The sequence below is a fragment of the Drosophila bipectinata genome, chromosome 3L, assembly GCF_030179905.1.
Source record: "Drosophila bipectinata strain 14024-0381.07 chromosome 3L, DbipHiC1v2, whole genome shotgun sequence".
Taxonomy (NCBI): Eukaryota; Metazoa; Arthropoda; class Insecta; order Diptera; family Drosophilidae; genus Drosophila; species Drosophila bipectinata.
The window spans coordinates 13,866,110-13,884,644 of record NC_091738.1 but is presented as its reverse complement, the minus strand read 5'-3'; the positions used below and the strand labels follow the sequence as shown (position 1 = coordinate 13,884,644).

At 44.7% G+C, this 18,535-nt stretch overlaps 2 protein-coding genes across 3 annotated transcripts; one reads left to right on the top strand and one right to left on the bottom strand.

Annotated features, from left to right (window-relative positions):
• Positions 1 to 7,261: 7,261 nt before the first annotated feature.
• Positions 7,262 to 15,937, top strand: CrzR (corazonin receptor). 2 transcript variants are annotated; one of them, XM_017234675.3, is made up of 5 exons: positions 7,262 to 8,250; positions 12,029 to 12,212; positions 12,274 to 12,479; positions 13,505 to 13,656; positions 14,194 to 15,937. In XM_017234675.3, exons 1-5 carry the CDS (start codon positions 7,453 to 7,455, stop codon positions 14,636 to 14,638), a joined length of 1,785 nt encoding a protein of 594 aa, XP_017090164.3. In that variant the 5' UTR covers positions 7,262 to 7,452; the 3' UTR covers positions 14,639 to 15,937. The 2 variants fall into 2 exon arrangements, with proteins under 2 accessions (XP_017090164.3, XP_070136311.1); XM_070280210.1 differs by lacking the exon at positions 14,194 to 15,937 and adding an exon at positions 13,726 to 13,768.
• A 1,381-nt stretch (positions 15,938 to 17,318) lies between these two features.
• Positions 17,319 to 18,195, bottom strand: LOC108120693 (U6 snRNA-associated Sm-like protein LSm2). Its single transcript, XM_017234436.3, has 3 exons — positions 18,064 to 18,195; positions 17,937 to 18,004; positions 17,319 to 17,852 (listed from the first exon to the last, which is right to left on the bottom strand). The coding sequence occupies exons 1-3, from the start codon at positions 18,064 to 18,066 to the stop codon at positions 17,636 to 17,638; spliced, it is 288 nt and encodes a 95-aa protein (XP_017089925.1). The 5' UTR covers positions 18,067 to 18,195; the 3' UTR covers positions 17,319 to 17,635.
• Positions 18,196 to 18,535: the final 340 nt, after the last annotated feature.

Below are 18,535 nucleotides of genomic sequence, written 5' to 3'. Positions count from 1 at the left end.
CGGGATTTTGAACAAGGCCCAGACAGAAATTATGGCTACACGATTGTCAAGTACTAGAACGTGGCCGGACTGAGTCCATGGAGTTGAATGACAGGCGAGTTCAGCGTCCGCCCGAGTAAGACCGCATCAAAAATCCAAATCGCCACGTTCCGGAGCACTGAATGGGTGCCATGGCATCCGTATCGGGGCACAATTAGTCACTTGGAATCTGGGCACGTGCTATCCGGCCGCCCCGAATTCATGTATGTTATTTGCATGTGGTTATGGCTCTTTTATTCTCCGCTCGTAAAAATGTTTAATTAGCGCTTGGCAAGTAATTTGGCCGAATGTTCACAGTCCCTGGAATGTGTGAGCTGTAAAACCTTAAATGACATATTTCTCCTGTGGCAGAAACAAACACGTGCCTCCTTAAAGGCCCATTTTATAGCCTCTGGTAAGGGTAATAATTGCGATAAACAATTGAATTAAAATGAAAGCAATTGTCATATTAAGTTTCGTGCCAAACAATATAAAATGATAGTTTTCCCTTCCAATTACCCTGCGGGGTTTAATCAATCAAAACAATAACTGTCAGTCTCCAGCTCTTGATTGATTTCTAACTAATATGATTCCACGTAAGAAAACAAAGATTCCCATGAGGATACGATTACTATTTCCTGAGAAGTCATAGAGGAAATCTCACTTATTCAGCGCACAATTGTTGCTCATGAACAATAAGTATTACGTTTCCAAATATTTATTCTAACATATTTAAAGCTCAAAAGTTTCGCATTACAAGCCACTTATTACATTTTCCATATTTACATCGTGTCCCGGCAGGACGAGGAGCGCCAGAAGAGGGGAATTTATGCTTCCGTCGGGCATGTGCCTCCGTTTGCTTTAAAGGAAGAAGCACTTCAAACAGCCAGATGTCCAAATAAAGTAGTTTGAAGCCACCAGCCCGAGCAGCGGAAAAGGACTCGCAGGATACCCCGGCGAAGTGATAGAATCGAGAGCCGGCATAAGCCCACGTCGAACTGACATAAAAAATGTACCCGAGCCGGGGAATACTTTCACAAAATGAACAGCTAGGCCCGGAAAATCGTTGGAAACGAAAAGAAAATCATGGCCAAGACACTTTCCTGGGTGGCAAGTGGGCGTGGCTGAAGTGGTGGGGGTGGTGCGACAGCTTCAAGTGGGTCCTGCCGCATTTAAAGCCACAGCCTCTGAAAGCTGGACGCCGCAGCCAAAACCGAGCTGAAAATCAATTTATTTGACATTCGCACAGTGGCACCAAAAAGTACTGAATGTTTTTCCATTTCCAAAATAGGCATAAATAAACTCAAACATTTTAAACAAAATTTGCATTATCTGCACATGTCTCGGGATGTTTTTTTATTAAATTACTTTCGAGGGGAGTTAAGTGCAGTGAAAAATTTCTGATTTGGGTCACTTATTGGCTCGTCCTGCCCTCGTTCGAAATTCGAATCTGTGTCTCCCCCAATCTCGGCTAGGGTGTAGGGTTCGGTTTCGGGATTTGGTTTTGGATTTGGACTTAACTGTGGGTGCTCCGGTCGGGCTGCTCTGCTCATAAACTCTATTATTTATGCGGCACACTCCGGCAGCACATTAGTCGCCGGCACGTGTACGACGTGGACCTCGCCAGATATTGGGATATGGTTGTTTATTTTTTGGCAGGCCCGCCCCTAGACTCCTGGTAATCAGCGAAGCATCCGAAGCTAATGATGCCCTGGATGCGATGTGGCTCCGGAGCCTCCTCACCTGCCCACCATCCTCTGGCCCATATTCGTCTTTGGAGATGCCATGCGATTTCACTTTTTAAGCTTTCGTCCTTTATTGTGTCGAGTCGGGACCGGCATATAAAAACAGACATGCTTTACATAAAACTCGAAAGATTTTGGCAACAGCGACAAACTTTTGCAAGTCCCCGAGTCCCCCGTACGGGCTCTATCCGGAATCCCAGTCAAATGCCATGACAACTTGGCGCAAAAGTGAAATAAATCACCGGAGAAACAGGAAGCGGGAGACCCAAGCCTGATGCCATAATTTTCTGTGGCAAATTATGCACTTTCCGAGGATTACACAACCGAAAAATCCGGCAAGGAGGCTCCAAGGATGAAAACCCACACACGAGTTCCTACAGGCACGCGTGCATGATAGTTAATATTGCTATTAATTCAATTATTTTGCAGCCTCCAGAGCTCCCTCAATTTGCAATTTACTTGAGCCCCTTGGAAGGCAAAATCCCTGGAAAACGAGCAGAAAATTTCTCGTAGAATGCGTGTTCGTGCCAATTTTGTAATACTATTATGCCGATCCCAGGATTAATCTGCCAGGCCTGGGACGAGAAATCTTGCGGCTGTTTAGTGGTTAGTCATTTGTGTTAAAATTTATTTTGATTGTTTTCCACAACGCAATACGGATATTTACTTAAACGCCTGCCAGCATCTCATTAGATCTTTTCCCAGCCCCCAGAATGAGCGCCTCCGATGACTACTTTGCATAAATCATTTTTCGTGATACGGGCGATTTTATGTCTTCGGTAAACAAACAATATGTTTTGGCTGCGGAGAGAATTATTTAGTCATCAGTTTGGCCTCTGTCTTCGTTTGATGAACCTTAAGGAGCTCAGGAATTCAGTGGTCCTGTTTCTGGTTCTGGGACCACAGCCACCTCAGACAGACACAATGGCATCGATATCCCGTTGCTCACATAAGTGTCTGGGAACAATGCTACTACGTTTCAAAGGTGGGAGGACTGCTTTCCCCGCATTAGCTGACATTGTTGTTGACTCAGTGTCGGTTCATCACACGTGACTGGGCTGCCACTCAGAGCGTCATTTGTCATGACGGGTCCTTTGTATCCTGCCACCGCGTTATTTACTCTCGCTCCAGGGCTCATCCTGCTGTGGTTCCCAGCACTTTACCGAAGTTTGGTCTCCATGTTTAGACAGCCTCACTAGTTATCACCCTCCACACTGAGCAAAATTTAGGTGAGAGTGACTCTGTGAGTGTTTTTGTAAACAGGCAAAGCACCTTTTAGCACGTTCCTGTCAAATGTGTGCAAATTGCAGAAGAAAGCCTTAAGCTCCTGCCATGTTTCTTCGCCAGATTTCAGTTGCAGAAGCATGTTTTCGTTTGTACACAAAGCGAAACTCAATTAAATACCACATCTGCTATTACCCAGTGAGTTAAAAACGTGTGTATATCCTGCACACTTTAATTACCTTTCGAGGCAGCGTGTGTGCAAATTAGCTAATTAGGTAAAATAAATATGGTTGCTAACTACGATTGCCGACTCTCGTACTGCGCTCCATTAAAGAAAGATAAACATTTCTTACTAAGCTTAGGCACGCCAGGCCGAACTATCGCCAAGAAAGCAGCAACTTGTTGGCCCCCGCCGAAGGATTACTCGCTTACTCGCAGGACGCTATCGGGCCACGCTGCGTATGAGTAATGTCTGCCGAGCGTTGCTCGGGCCACGCAGCGTATGATGGCTGCTCCAACGCAGCCATGTTTTTATGAATGAATCTCCGTGCAACATGTTCGAAGCGGCCGCCATCGCGTTCGATCCATTATCGCGCAACCGATTCGACTTTGCCGCCCCGACTTTTTCAAATCAGAACCCAGAAATCGTCGTGCCGTAACGGTCGAAAAACACGGATAAATATATTGTGGACTCCCTGGTTCTAGAAAAGAATTGAAGTGGCAAAGAAAGGAGTCTTTTTGAGCCATCAAAGTGAAAGTGAAGTACCAAGAACGGTCGTACGATTGGACGTAGAGTTTTAAGTGAATTGTCTTCGGATTTTGCAATCTAGTTGTTCTCTGTTTTCGAAACTTAAAATAAAATTGTGCATTTATTTAGTGTTTAATCTCAACAAAAATTTTATTTTTTTTATAAATAAAAAGGCAAGATTAAAATAATTATACAAATGTTATAGAGTTATGTATTAAACTAATCTGTAACAATAATATATTAATTACTTTTCAAAAATGTAATGATCTTGAACTAATACCTTAAATGTGAGCCTGTGAGATGTGTAAAAAATTTAAATTAATATTGGTTAGATGAACCAATTAAAAAAATCGTAAAGTAAATAATGGCATGTGTTTCTAGAAACAAATAAAAAATGGATTTAGTATTTCCTTTCATTAAATATTGAGTGTGTTATATATAATGTTATAAGAGTGTGTAAAAAATTTAAATGAAATTTGGTTTTGTGAACCCTTTAATAAAATTACTTGTTTAATTAATGACATGTGTTCCTAGAAAACAATAACCAATTGTTTAAGTGATCCCTCTCATTATATAATGGAATTTAAGCTTAATTTTCAGTGTTTAAATGAATCATTTAACGAAGATCATACAAATATTTGTAATTTCCATAACTCAAAATTGTCCTTTAATCAGTCCAATCGCCTAAATTAATTTCCACACACTCCCGAGTGCGTGTGTGTGTTGCGGGTGTGTATACAATATTTTCGACTGCGGGTTACCAGAGCAATAATCAAAATGGCATAAAGAGCTCAAGAGCTCTTGGAAGCTATGCGATGCTATGCCAAAAGCAAACAGTGAATTGTGAACTGTGCACACAGCACTGGAGATACAAGATAGAAGCGTTGAGATACATATTATGAAGTAGACAAGTGGCGGACAGGCATACGGATACAGAGGGCTCCAAAGTTCTGACGGGGCTGCAGATGCCAAAAAATTAATGACATGTTAATATTTAAGCCAAAAATACAAGTTGCCCGTGGCAATCCAGTTCTGAGGCTGCTGCTTCTGTATTTGGAGAGGCGGACCAACTGTTCAAACAGCCGCAGCTTCGGTTTCGGCTTAGACAAAGCCTCAAAGTGTCCAAATAAATGTGAAATGTGAATACAAACAGCGAGACTTTGTATCCGAGAGGCGCATGCAAATATCAGCCCCTGAAACATATCCCATCGAGTTCGGGAAGTGTGCAAACTTTTGGGATACTGTACCCCTAATGATCCAATGAGTGGGGCCGAGGCCCTCGGAAATTTCCTTTAGAATCGAAATGGGAACCGGACCACGGAACGAGAGTAAGGAATTGTATTTCGCCTGCAGTCAGACTGGGGCAGGGGCAAGGACAGTTTATGAACTCGGCAAGTAATTACAAAGTAACGCCGTAAGAATAACAACAAACTGCTGTAGGAATTAATCCAATCCAAGTGAATGGCCAAAGTTCTCGGCAAAATCAACTCGGAAAAAATGAACTGTAAAAGCGAGCCATTCGCTAAAACTTTGTCTGCTAACAAAACTTTTAACAATGCCAAAATAACAAAAAAAAGTAAAGAAAGTAGTGAAATTCAAATGTATAAGAACCATTGTGTACATTGTGTTCGCCATCAGTAGCACCATTAAACACGGCTTGTGGCAAAAACCAGAAAAGCGAAAGGGGATTTTTTTTTTCCTTTTTCAGACTTGGAGACTCGGAGCTCCGAGTTACGTATACGCCCTGTTGCTGCCAGTGGTACGTCTGATGGTTCGACAATTATTCTTAATTGAATACTTTGACAAAGAAAACTCTGGAATTAAATTCAAAGAGTCAGCAATCAGTTAACACAATCAATCCAATAATTCGTGGACCAGAAAGTGTAAAACAAAATGGTCTAGACTCTGGATCATGAGAAATTCGGCCAGGGATTATTTCTATTTTCTCGTAGAGGCTTTCAATGCCGGAATGCAAATCAATCAAACTGGAAAAAAACCCTGCTAAAAACTTTGCGCCAAAGTTCGCGCCGTTCATCTGTCGCCTCCATGGCGCGTATTATTATTCACATCCCCAAGAACATGCCACAGATGTGCTTTTTTTTGGCTGATCAATCAAAAGCGCATTTGTGTATTAATCAGACTGATTAAGTTTAAGATGCGGGCTGGCTGGCTGCCACCGAGACAGGCTGCCACCGGGTAATCAAATACAAATTGCTTTAGTGACACCGACCAGCCCGGGTCATGAGCCATTAATCTGGTTTAATCGACGCCGCTTAGATTGCCCCACACCGGGCAATTAGCGATGAGAGGCTGCTACCTCTCTGGAGTGGCTGGAGCTGGAGGGGCCACATATGTGTGGTAAACATACTCGTGGTAGCCGGTCCAATAAATCTCCTCTGTGGCGACGATTGATTTCAATTGATCTGCATCAATTGAGCAAAGTGAAAAGTTGAAAACTTGAAAAGTGCTTTCGGACACGCGTGCCGCTGGTGCCCTGAATTGGGCTTAGAAACGATGGGCGATTGAAACGGCCCCACAACAAAGCCCTCCCGGCACTTAATTTATGTTCATAAATTAATTTGGAAAATGAAATTTTATGGAATTTTACTTTGAACCTGCTACAGCATGGGCAAAGTCTATCTGTAGTGGAGTGGAGCCAAAGCCCGACAAAGCCTGACAGACGGTCATCGTATCTATTAAAATTAATTCCGCAACCGGTGCAGTAAAGTAATCGCAATCGTAATGGCAAGCAGTCAAGGCGCCTCCGAGGGCGACGATGCATTCAGGTAATTGCTGCCGGGTAATTGCAATTTGCAACTGCGCGGGTCAGCCGATGCCGCCATTATGAGCTCGTTACCTCTTTCTAACAATCTGCAATCGAAGTCTAATCAAGCTGAAGTCAGTGCCTTGGATTTCCAATTTTCAAATTCCAAGGAAAGCCTTTGACTAACGTGACTTTCCAGGAAATATGATTGAGGGCGGCAATCTGACTCTAAAGGATAACATCCGAACTGTGAATATGGGATTACAAACTGGTGACCATTCAAGCGAAAGGCTTTAAAAATTGAAATTCCACCCACTACTAAAGGTTTTTTTACTGAGAACAATATTCAATTGAATTAATTCCCATTAAAATTATATTTTCCTCTGAAATATAATACTTATGGGATTTATTGATGCTCTTAATGGATTTTTAAAAGTATATGCAATCCAGGGGAGTTTCGCTTTAAAGGGTTGGTGGCATGACTTGGGGATGCATTACATTATACATTTAATTTAATTTCAACTTTTTCGTGGCCTCCAGCGAAATGGTTTCCAGGAAATCTCCATAATAAACAAAACCGTTGCACCCCAACATTCAAAAAATGTCTGATGACTTTTTAATAAAAGGAGTAAGACCGCTCTTGCTTCAAAATTCCACCTGGCTCTTGTGAATGCTTAATAAGTTTTTAATTGGCTTAGAACAACGTAGAACACAAGGACTCTTTTTAAAGTTTTTCCCATTTTTTACCTCTATTGCAGCTGCACTGTGCCGGGAACTCTTGTCAATCAAAATGTCACTTGCAGATGAATGGAAAAATAATGAGAATCGCATATGAGGTTTTACCCAGAATACCTTTAATCACGATGCAAGGTCTCCTACCTGTTACCTCCGGAAATAACTATCCCTGAACCGTCCAACAAAGCGCTTTTGTGAGTCAAAGAGAAACCTGAAACATGGAGACCGAGTGGGGCATAGACGATCCGCCCTCCCCCTCCTTTGACCGTCTGCCGAGTCCTGCAATGGGCCTGGAGGCGGAGAACGAGGTGGCTGGAAATTGGTCCGCACTAACGAACCTTACCCGGCTGGTGGCAGCTGCGGCGCCGGATATCGCCAACTTTACGCTCAACATGCTGGACGTGGGCGTGGCGGGACTGGCCACTGAAGTGGCCAATGCGACCATCAGCACCACGCCCCTGCCCGCCTATGCGATTGCCAACAGCTCCTCGCTGGCCCACACCAACAGCCGGCACGAGTCCCCACCGATGGCCGAGCAGGTGCCGGAGCATGTGATGGACCCCATGGACCATGCCCCCCAGCTTTCGCGCTCCGGCCTGCTGAAGGTGTATGTCCTGGCGGTTATGGCACTGTTCTCCCTGCTGGGCAACCTGCTCACCATCTGGAATATCTACAAGACCCGCATCTCGCGGCGCAACTCGCGGCACACCTGGAGCGCCATTTACTCCCTGATGTTTCACCTGTCCATCGCCGACGTCCTGGTCACCTGGTTCTGCATCATCGGCGAGGCCGCCTGGTGCTACACGGTCCAGTGGCTGGCCAACGAGCTCACCTGCAAGCTGGTGAAGCTCTTCCAGATGTTCAGCCTCTACCTCTCCACCTACGTGCTGGTGTTGATCGGAGTGGATCGCTGGATAGCGGTCAAGTACCCGATGAAATCGCTCAACATGGCCAAGAGGTGCCATCGACTGCTGGGCGGGACCTACATCCTCTCTCTGGTGCTAAGTCTTCCTCAGGTAAGCCAAGAATTTGCTTTGAGATAAATATTGCTTCGAAAGCAATTAGTTGCAAGAATTTTCAAGATAACCTTATTAGGAAAGAAATTCTAAGAAGGAGCTTTGAGTCTGCTGCTGGTATCTTCCTGGAAATGAAAGTCCTGTTAAGGTGCTAACGCCTCCAAGAGCTTTTAAGATAAGTGTTTGCTGCAGTTGCCGCTGCTGCGGGCTGAGGGTATTCCATTACGCAAAGCCAAAGTCGGAGATCAGATTCGCCGTGGCTCCAAGTCCTTGTCGCCCTCCAGAATGCACACAAGCCACTCAAGCACTTCAGCGCGGTATGACGAAGTTGAAGTAATATGTTTACTTTATAACACGTATACGCCCCGTGGCAGGGCGCAAAATACCCGTAGTCTTGAGTAGGCGCCGGAATGTGTGCAGACATTAAAAATGATTGCCTTCGCACAATAAGTGTGCACTAAATGCCGCTTTGGGCGGCTGACACACCCACCCGACCCTGCCGCAAACACACACGTGGCCGCCTAAGGCGGACGGACGGCCAGAATCGAATTCCGGCCAACAAAGGGTTTTTTTTACGGATGGGCCACAAAAAGAAGGTCGCCGGATTGCCGGAAAGTGTCTGCCCGACGACAGACATTATTCATATTCCCGATTCATTGTGTGCAGATAGGCCGGGCGATATATATTATTCCCTTTTTTTCTCGCCCGAAATGGGACTGCATTAATGTCAGCTATCGCGAGTCCCTCCCGCATTGTTCTAGGATTCAGATTGTGTGCTTTTTTCCGGCACATTGATTGTATAATATATTCCGGGGTGTCTCCACTGATTACACACTCGATTCGCACGCCTGGCCTTGATTTATGGCCCGGGGCTCAGGACAAGGTGGCCCGGCAGCTGCCTCTCTCCTTTTGTTTATCAGATTATCCTGGCGCCAGGAACTCTACGACTCCAAGGACCTGGAGTACTATGGCAGAGCACTCGAGCTCCGTGTTAAGTAATTAGACAGAATGCCACTTCAAAGTTGCCAAGGGGGATGGTAACTAACTTAGTTTGATTGAAAAGTAGAGAGCTCCTGGCAGAAGATCTGCTTCGCTACTGGTTAAGTGGCCACTGGGGCTTTCGGCCTACAGCTGACCTTTTCGCCACCTCTGACGGCAGAAATAAACCAGTCCTTGGAGGAGAGCTCGATTGTTGGATTGAATAAATGGAAATTTTCCTGTGTAGTCCCACTCGCTGCGGCACTTTGCTCTAATCTCGCTTCCGGCGCGGCGCTTAAATGTATGCTATAATTTCACGCATTTAATTAGAAGAAACCATGTTGGCTTTTATCAGCATAATGTATGGCGTGGAATAATAATTGAAGGCAGAGCCCCGAAATCTTGGCAGCCCAGGAAGTGGGCTGAGGCCTTCTCTATTTCTTCCCGGGTACTTGTGCGTGCCCGCCTGTCAAAAGTGTCTGACTTGTTTAAATGCCGCAAAAAAACGTTCAGTCTAATTACATTTTTATGTTTTTAGCTTCATACGGAGGGGAATGCTGTGACTGTTTTGGCAGTTCTTGAAGTGGGTAGGTCTGGTGACTTTGGAGTTTTTTTTAGCAACCAATAACAATAATAAAATGGACGTCATGTATTGACTTCACTTGACCGGCTGTCAGGTTATCCTAAATAATTAAGAAGCCCGGTCTGCCAAAAAGTTATTATGAAATTGCGGATTCCTCCGTCGATACTGTTACATAATTAAGGAGCCACTGTCACCCAATTAAAAGAAACTTTGCAATCATTACACCAATTTTTATGGACCACTTTCCGGCCCCGGGGTTGGCTGTCGTGTCGTGCTGGGCGAACTTTCTTCATTTCGTTTTATTGAACATGCGACATAAAATTTATGCGGCTTACAGACGTGACGGCCAAGTCAGAGCGGAACAGAACGGCCAAAAGTGTCGGTTTCCTTTCGCCAAGTGAGAATCATCTGAAACAATTTTCCGGGCAACTTTTCCGCAGTCGCCTGGGTCGCCGGGGACGGGACACGTTTTCACAACCAGCACATACGCACATGCCTTCAAATCCAATATGAGACGCACCGCTGAGCTCGTTGCTTTCCAATAAAAAAGCAAAATGAAAATTTACTCTGACTGCCAATAAACAACAAATGTTTTCGGCGCAGGCCGCAGTTTTCGGCATTATTTGCCACCGCGCTAGAACAATCACCCTAGTAGAAAATAAGCGACTTTCCACCCACGTCTCACCATTTTCCTGGCACAATAATACCTTGTGCTCAGGCTCCAGTCAGAGAAAAGAAATGCGTCGACATAATGGCTTCAGACATAGGTCCTGAGAATAACAGAAACGTCAAGGATACAAGAAGAGTAGCTCTGCATTTTCTCTTGACACTGAAAGCCGGTCTTGATGGGTGCATTCAAGCGCTTTTCCCACTTTGGGGTGAAGGTATAACCATCTCCCGAGATTCAATTAGGATTTGACAGACAAGCTTGCTTTTAAAAATGTTTCTGTTTCTTTGGTTTGCTTAAATATTAAAAGGCACTTAGCCTACAATATGGTTTAAGGGTAAACTAGAGAGGTGCATTTCTCCTCCAAAAACCCCAAAACTTTGATCAAGAAAAAGTAAAAACTGAGAATAAGCAAGTGTTGGCCAAAACTTTCTTTGAATGGGTGGCACAGAAAGTGTGCAGATAGAGTAAGCTCAGACAATAAAGTTTGAACAAAAGGTACTCACCACAATCGAAATGGTTACATTGCTTTTAATGGTTTTGCCTGTATCCTTGTTTGTAGGTCAAGGGCTCCGATCTATATCTCTCCTCCGTTTAATGAAAAACGCTGTTGTCTGTTGTTTGGCGAAAGCAACGGCTTGGAAGTTATAAATGTGCGAAATTAATAAAAATCAACCATTATAGGATATTATCCGCTTCTCGTTAGTCCCCGGGGTTTTATGTAGTTTCACCACGCGTGGCAAGTTTTTCCATTTGGGTCAGCTGCTGTCGCTGGGGCTCCCTGACACAGACCGACAAGAAACCCATAAAAATGAATATAAAAAGACTCTTAGCGTATTAGCTATGCGCTGACACATTCATCTGCCGCGTAGCTTTTTCCGTTTTATCAGTTCCGGCCAGACCTTCGAGTATAGAGTTTCCCCGGGGAAGACCTTCACGGGCCACCTGTCCGGTGTAGGCAGACATGGTGGAGAGGGCCTACATAGGGGCTACAACAATGGAGTGTGTTACCACAGTTCCAAAAAAATTGCTCCCTCAATTACGGGCGTATTCAGATTCGACAATGGAAATGGCTTTCCCCCGAATCGGAGGCTGCTGGCGGCAACAGCAGATCAAAGACTCGTTTCTGTCAGCAATTTGTAACTAAGGGGCAAGTGTGGATTTCCATGTAAGCGTGAAGAGTAAATACTGATACTCGTTTATGAGGAATGGAAATCTATGAAAGTGATTCAGCAATATATGTTTATTACTGAGAAGACTATGTGGGCAGGAGTGTAGGCTCAAAAATATGTTTAAAGACTCAACATTAACCTAAAAACTATTTATGTGCCGAAAACTCATATAATTTCATTTGTTTTCCTTTGCATAATAATATGGAAAATGCTTTTGTTTTTATACGTTTTGAATTTTAATTAGCAGTGCCTGGCAATGCATTTTGGTTGACAACAGCATCAAAAATGCAACATGGCGCTGCAAACTTTTCCAACTACAACCTTTTAACTTTGACATTTATTCTCTCCCACTCACTCAATTACTTTTCCTGGATGAAGTTTTTCATATTCCACGTGGCCCGAGGTCCGTTCGTGGAAGAGTTCTACCAGTGCGTCACCCACGGGTTCTACACCGCCGACTGGCAGGAACAAATGTACGCCACCTTCACGCTGGTCTTCACCTTCCTGCTGCCACTGTGCATTCTGTTCGGCACCTATATGTCAACCTTCCGGACTATTTCAAGTGAGTTATGGCATGAAAAGCCATCAAGCCATCGGATTCAGCTTCAGTTTCATCCCCACAGGCAGCGAAAAGATGTTCCAGGGGTCGAAGTTGGCCAACTACTCCACGGCCAAGCTGCCCACGCAGACGAACCGCCAACGGCTCATACACAAGGCCAAAATGAAGTCACTCCGGATTTCGGTGGTGATCATCATCGCCTTCCTCATCTGCTGGACTCCCTACTACGTCATGATGATTATCTTCATGTTCCTGAATCCCGACAAAAGGGTAAGTGGGCGTTCTAGTATATCACGGTCCTGGCTTTCCGTTGCTGGCTGGCTGTCCTTTTGGCCCGAAATTTCCGGCGCGTTGAATGACAAGCGAATAACGATTCCTGGTATCTCGTATAAATGCGAAGGCACATCAATCAGCAGTCGATTTGTCAGTTGGGTCCTGAAGGGTTGCAGTGTGAGGAGCTCTTTTTTGTTGCCCGTCCCAATATTTACGGCCCGTGGCTGTATTAAATGTCCGACGCACCGAACACTCGGCTTAGTCGCAGATGGCAAATCCGTTTAGGTCCGCAATCTTTTCCACGCTCGCCAACGCACATAAAAATGATTTCTTATTCTCAATTTTTAATTAATCGTTACGGCACCCGACCAACAATGCCAGTCCGGTCGCAATTTTTCCGGACACGGCATCCCAAACTTTGATGACTTGCCAGAGATTGCCCGTAAAAGCCTCTGGCGGAGAGGTATTTCACAAGATTATGGCCGCTTCGGAAAACAAAAACAAGCGTTTGGTTAACCGCAGCCCGAGTATCCTGTAAAATTCAAGGAAACAAATGGCCGGCCAGAATAAATTTTAATTTCAAAGACTTCCTTAAACATTACTGCCGGATATTTTCACCCAAATGGTCTGCTTTTGTTCTTTATGAAAAGCACGCACTTTTGTGGCAACAAATCACACAGGACTTGAGTGCTTCTTAAGCTACAAGGAAGAACAAACTCTAGTAAAATAGTTTAAATTCAATTAAGAGCATTTCAGCTTTAATCCTTTCTTTAATAATACATCTTTGCACCTTCAGTGTTTTAAGCATGACTTAAACATTAGAAGGAGAGAATTCTGGGGGATTTTCTTAAGCTCCGTCCACCCACCAAGGTCCTGCGGGTAGCGAGGGTATTCTGAGTAACCAGGATGTGGAGACCAGCCGCAAAACGCCCATAATGGGCCCACTCGAACACAAACAAATCCCACAAAAGGGTCGGCTGAATGGGAAGGAAATTAATTTGAATTTTCCGCATTACTTGCAGCTGGGCGACGATCTGCAGGACGCCATATTCTTCTTCGGGATGTCCAACAGCCTGGTCAACCCGCTCATCTACGGCGCCTTCCACCTGTGTCCTGGCAAGGGTGGCAAGTCGAGCGGGGGCGGTGGCAACAACAACGCCTACAGTCTAAACAGGTGAGATTCACAACTGGTAGATATGTAGTTAATAACTGGTAGTTTTTTATTTTTTATTTTTCTATCTAGTTTCTTAAAAAGAAGCGTCATACTGTAACATTTTTTATTTTAATTAATCTTCAATTTATGTCCAGTATCCAGTATCTAATTTATGTTTCTCGCTTTCAATTCTTTGTCTGTTTATTTTTTCATTAGTTGGTCTCTGAAAAATAACTAAAATTTGAAAAGATAGAAATTTCTTAAGCTCTGATAAAGTGTCAAATTGATTAACTTTGAACTCTGTGATATACCCCTTTGTATATCTCCCTACATACTTAAAAATTTTTGTTTACCGACTTTATCATGGCCTATGAGAACACCACGCACTTATTGATTTTGATATGATTTCGCTCTGATAGTTTACGATTATTTTGATAGTGAATCTCAATTGGAAATGGCAGTATGGAATTGATATTGTTTGTTTATACTTTCTGTCTGGATTTTGTTCACCCCACCTCACGTCCATCCCCGTCTCCCCCTTTCGTTTCGCTCTTCCAGGGGCGACTCTCAGCGCACACCATCAATGCTGACGGCGGTGACCCAGGTGGACGGCACCGGAGGCAGCTCCCGGCAGATGCGGGCCTTTCGCCAGCAAAGCTACTACCGCAACTCCAGCAACGGTGGCGTTGGAGGCGGTGGAGGATCAGGAGGAGGAACCTTCAAGGAGCAGGTGGGTCTGCTGCACGTAGGACCCGGCTCGGGACCACCCGGCGGGCCGGCTTCCATCTCCGGCAGTAGCGGTGCCACCCCCCAACTGATGCGAAAGGGATCTGCCCTGCTGGCCCGCCATCCAAGCTGCTTGCGGGAGCAGCTCCTCCAGAACTCCAGAGACCAGAGCCAGCCCTCCACCCTGGTCCTCAACTACGACAGCCAGCGAGGGGGCGTCGGCGTGGGCGTGGCCAGTGGTCTGCTGGACAACAACGAGCGGGTGTCGAGCGTGTGAGAGCAGCTGGCGATGGCGGCGGCGGCGTTGGCGCTGGAGATGCCACACGCCGAGGTCGAAAACGTGGCCAAGGACCTGGCGACGGAGGACGCCTGCTCCTGCTGCCATTGCCTGAGCAGGGAGCTGGTGCGACGGCAGCTAGAACTCCAAGAGCTTCCAGTGCAGTGAGGCGAGTGCCCCACGCTAGAGCACAGAGTGAGAGATTGGAAACTGCGGATGGGATTGGAACCGAAGGACGGCGTTATGGAGGATCAGAGATCACCGGGACGCATGTGCAACTTGTGCTTAGTTAATGCTAATCGAGAGTTAAGTCTTCAAACACAATGGGTGTGCTTAGAGGTAGCGTAGGATTAGAGTCTAGGTCGTATGGAAGTGTTGCCCGACAATGGGGGGAAGTCATAGTTGCCACAAAGCCTTTACCTTAAGTTTCTATCCTAAAATCTAACAATCTGTCAATAATACTTACCAATGTCCCCAGTTTGAATAGTTAATCCCACAACTGACTCGATTAAGTGGCTTTTTATAGCCAATGTTAATTTAATTGATAAACAACTATAATTGTAAGCAATCATTGAGTTTCTCTCAGTTTCTGGGCAACAATGTAAAGCTAATTACAAGCATGAGTCGTTTGTTCAATTTAATTTCATCTCTAAAGCCAAAAAACAGGGTACCAATTGTTTGTGTAAATACTATTAGCTTGTGGAACTCCTTTTGCAGAGCTTTTGTGGTTAGCACGAAACTTGATCTGCAGGAGGAGTCCTTGTTCTCTAATCTTAATCTAAGACTTACTCACTTAAGCAAACCTCTCTCGAATAATTGTTCCAAGATCGAGAATCAATTTTATTTTAAAAACCTAAAACTTCCGTTCAAGGACCATATTGACTGGAAGTCGTAATTCTTCCTTTTTTTTTAATGACATTTTGTCGAAAAGGATTCAATAATTTACGAGTTACTTTAAACGAATAACACCGAACAGGACAATTCAATTTGTCCAAAGAGTCCCTGGAGAGCAAGTGGAGAACACTACAGGATGGAGAGCCGAGGACACAGGACGCAGGACAAAGAGGAACTGTCAAGACACATATATGTCATTAAGGGGATCCACTGCAAAGCATTATGGGAATCCGCCGCTGGGACGTTTAAAACTCCACAATTCCGCATGTTTATGCTCATCTACCCACATCCCGTTTGCATATTCATGTGCTCCGCACTTTCCCCCGTACTTATGTATAAATAATCTGTGTCAAATTTGTATAGTTTATTTTTTAATAAAACCCGAATGATCCTTGCGAAACTTTACGAGCCAACTTTTACGCGCCACGCACAGCTCAACACGTTGATGAACTAGGCCGGCGTGTCTGTTTCCGTTTTTCTTGTTTTGGGCGCCTCTAAGCTCCAGCACCGAGCTCCATAAATCCAGTGGGGCTCACGTCCACCCTGGGCCCAGACCCCGGGACCGAGTATATTACAAAATTTTATGTGTGGCGCAGGCGGAGGTCGCCCATCACGATAGGCAATAGCCGGGGACACTTGCCGGGCTCCAACCCCAGGACGCTTCCCATCCTCAATTACCTCAGTGGAGAAGCTAGCTGGCTGGCCAAAATGCAAAACAATGTTCCTCTGAATGTCGCAAACAATGCGCCTTCCGAAAATGCGCCTCGCAGTTTGAATTTTAAAACTGCGTCGGAAACAGGAACCCAATTACCAAAAATAATGAAAGATAGACTCCACCGGGCGGAAATGGCCTCCCGACCCCGCCCACTGACCGATTGCCTTCCCCTTCAATTATGCAGAGGCAGACGAGCGAACGGAGATACACGGGGGGAAAATAATTACATAGCCTTTGTACAATAGAAGGCATAAAATTATTTGGGTTTTGAGGTTTCATCTCGTCAAAAAAATCCTTGGAGCATATCTATTTTTTTTAAATATTATATTTTCTGTCATTTATCCATGCTGGCAGCACTTCTTCCTCCCAGTGCACTTAGAACTTTTGATTGCGCGATATTTCATCAGGTTCCGCTGACCATCTGCCCAAAGTTTAGAGTCCGTAGCGACGAATCCTGGCCATTCCGGAATGTAAATGCCGAACTGAAATGTTTTTCGAATGCTTATTTCATTTTTAGTACGCATTCCGTCCAACAAAGCAATTTCGCGGGATGAAGAGTCACTTAACGAGCGGTTCGGGGCCCAGAAATTAAAAGCATTCCGGTAGGCTCCCCAGTTTTATTGGCAGTCGACTCGGATCAAACTTGCTCCAAAGGATAAAAGGTCGAAGGAGGCCGGATGAGAGGCAAGGGCAGGATGTTTAGGTCGCAATAAGTACAATCGTAAAACAGGAGACATGTTCATGTTAACTTAGGCCCATTCCCTTGGCCCAGGCGAACGAGTGATGTGTAGACAAGACATCAAGGCATCGTTACAACAATTATACAAATTTATGGAGCAATTCCAGTCCCCATTATCAACATGACGCAAACTCAGTGGACGCGGTGAAGTTTAGTTGGTGAGTGACCTACATTTCCACCAGCATCTCCATTCAAGCGTGGAGCGATAAAGTCATGGGCCATGTCCTATCGCATTAAAACAGAAGAGTCAAGGATACGTTTATGTTTTCCACTATAGCTAAGTGGGAAGCTGTTGGATTAGGGCAGAGAATAGCTTACATGGAACCACTGAATACAGTTTAAAGACATTTTTTCAACGTACACAAAAGTTTCACCTTAAATATTACAAAATTTCTTGAGTTTTAATGGAGGTTGATTCCTCTTCCTATTGACTCGGAGTGTATTTCTTACGTTCTTATCTTTACAATAAATTGAAAGGGGTGCCAAGAAATCAACAATTTTTTCACGAGGATTCCACTTAATATTTTTGTTTGCTGGAAAAGAAATTCACTTAGATTAATCTCGCTCTGGATGGACTGGGAACGACCCAAAGTCCACTATAGCGACAGAGCTAAAAGGTTGGTGGGGTTGTCGGGACAGCCGGCAGTTCCTATCTTGTGCTCACTACCGCCTCCTTGCGCGCCGCATCTTGCAGCAGCTGGGTGTCTACCTCGTCACCAGGCAGCTGCACGTACCGGACCACGGAACCCCGGATGAAGCAGTTCTTCACGCTCAACATGTGCGGGTACTTCTCTGGATCCGTCACGCTGATGTCCGTCAGCTTGATGTTGAGGTATTGGTCCACCGAGTGCAGTGTCCCACAGATACTGATGACCCGGAAAGTGGAGATCAAATCAAAGTTTAAGGTGAGCCGGCAAAACACGCGCTGAACCAAAACAAACGCCACTTACCTCAGGTCGTTTTTTAGTTCCACGACGACTTCTTTGCCCACCAGCGACTTGAAAAAGGAGTAGAAGAGCTGCGGGCAGAAAACTTTAAAGATTTGGTCCAGATGGGTTATATTCTGGGTCTTTTTACCATTGTTATTCTTTATTTAAATCTTTGGTCAAGAAATAAACACTCTTTCGTTGGCTACGCGGTATTAGTCAGGCCTTATATTTAATACCACATTTAATACCAAATATATTGGTAGAGATGGTAGACAGAAATACTGGAAAAATACTGGATAACTTGGACAAAATACTGGGTGGGTGTTTTTAAAGCAGCCAGGTTCACAACCGGTGGGCTAAAAAAACAGTATTTAGTTGGGTTCGCAAACTTATATTATTAACCCTAATATTTCTTAGTGGTTACTAATTAAAAATAAAATAAGCTTATTTTATGCCGTTTAGAAAAGGTAGATATATTCCGGCCCAAGAAAGTCCCCTTGATAACAATAAACGAAATTTACCTTCCCTCTAGACTCCAGAGGAATTGAGAAGAAATGTAAAGGTTTTTGGCTCAAACGAGAAGGCTCAAAGAAACAGGGTCAAACAAAGGGCCTCCAATG

Coding starts and splice junctions, on each gene's coding strand:
- LOC108120693 (XM_017234436.3), bottom strand. Junction 17,853..17,936: donor GAACTAAAAAACGACCTGAG/GTAAGTGGCGTT, acceptor CCGGGTCATCAG/TATCTGTGGGACACTGCACT.
- CrzR (XM_017234675.3), top strand. CDS start 7,453: ATGGAGACCGAGTGGGGCATAGACGATCCGCCCTCCCCCTCCTTTGAC. Junction 12,480..13,504: donor TCCTGAATCCCGACAAAAGG/GTAAGTGGGCGT, acceptor CATTACTTGCAG/CTGGGCGACGATCTGCAGGA. Junction 13,657..14,193: donor AACGCCTACAGTCTAAACAG/GTGAGATTCACA, acceptor TCGCTCTTCCAG/GGGCGACTCTCAGCGCACAC.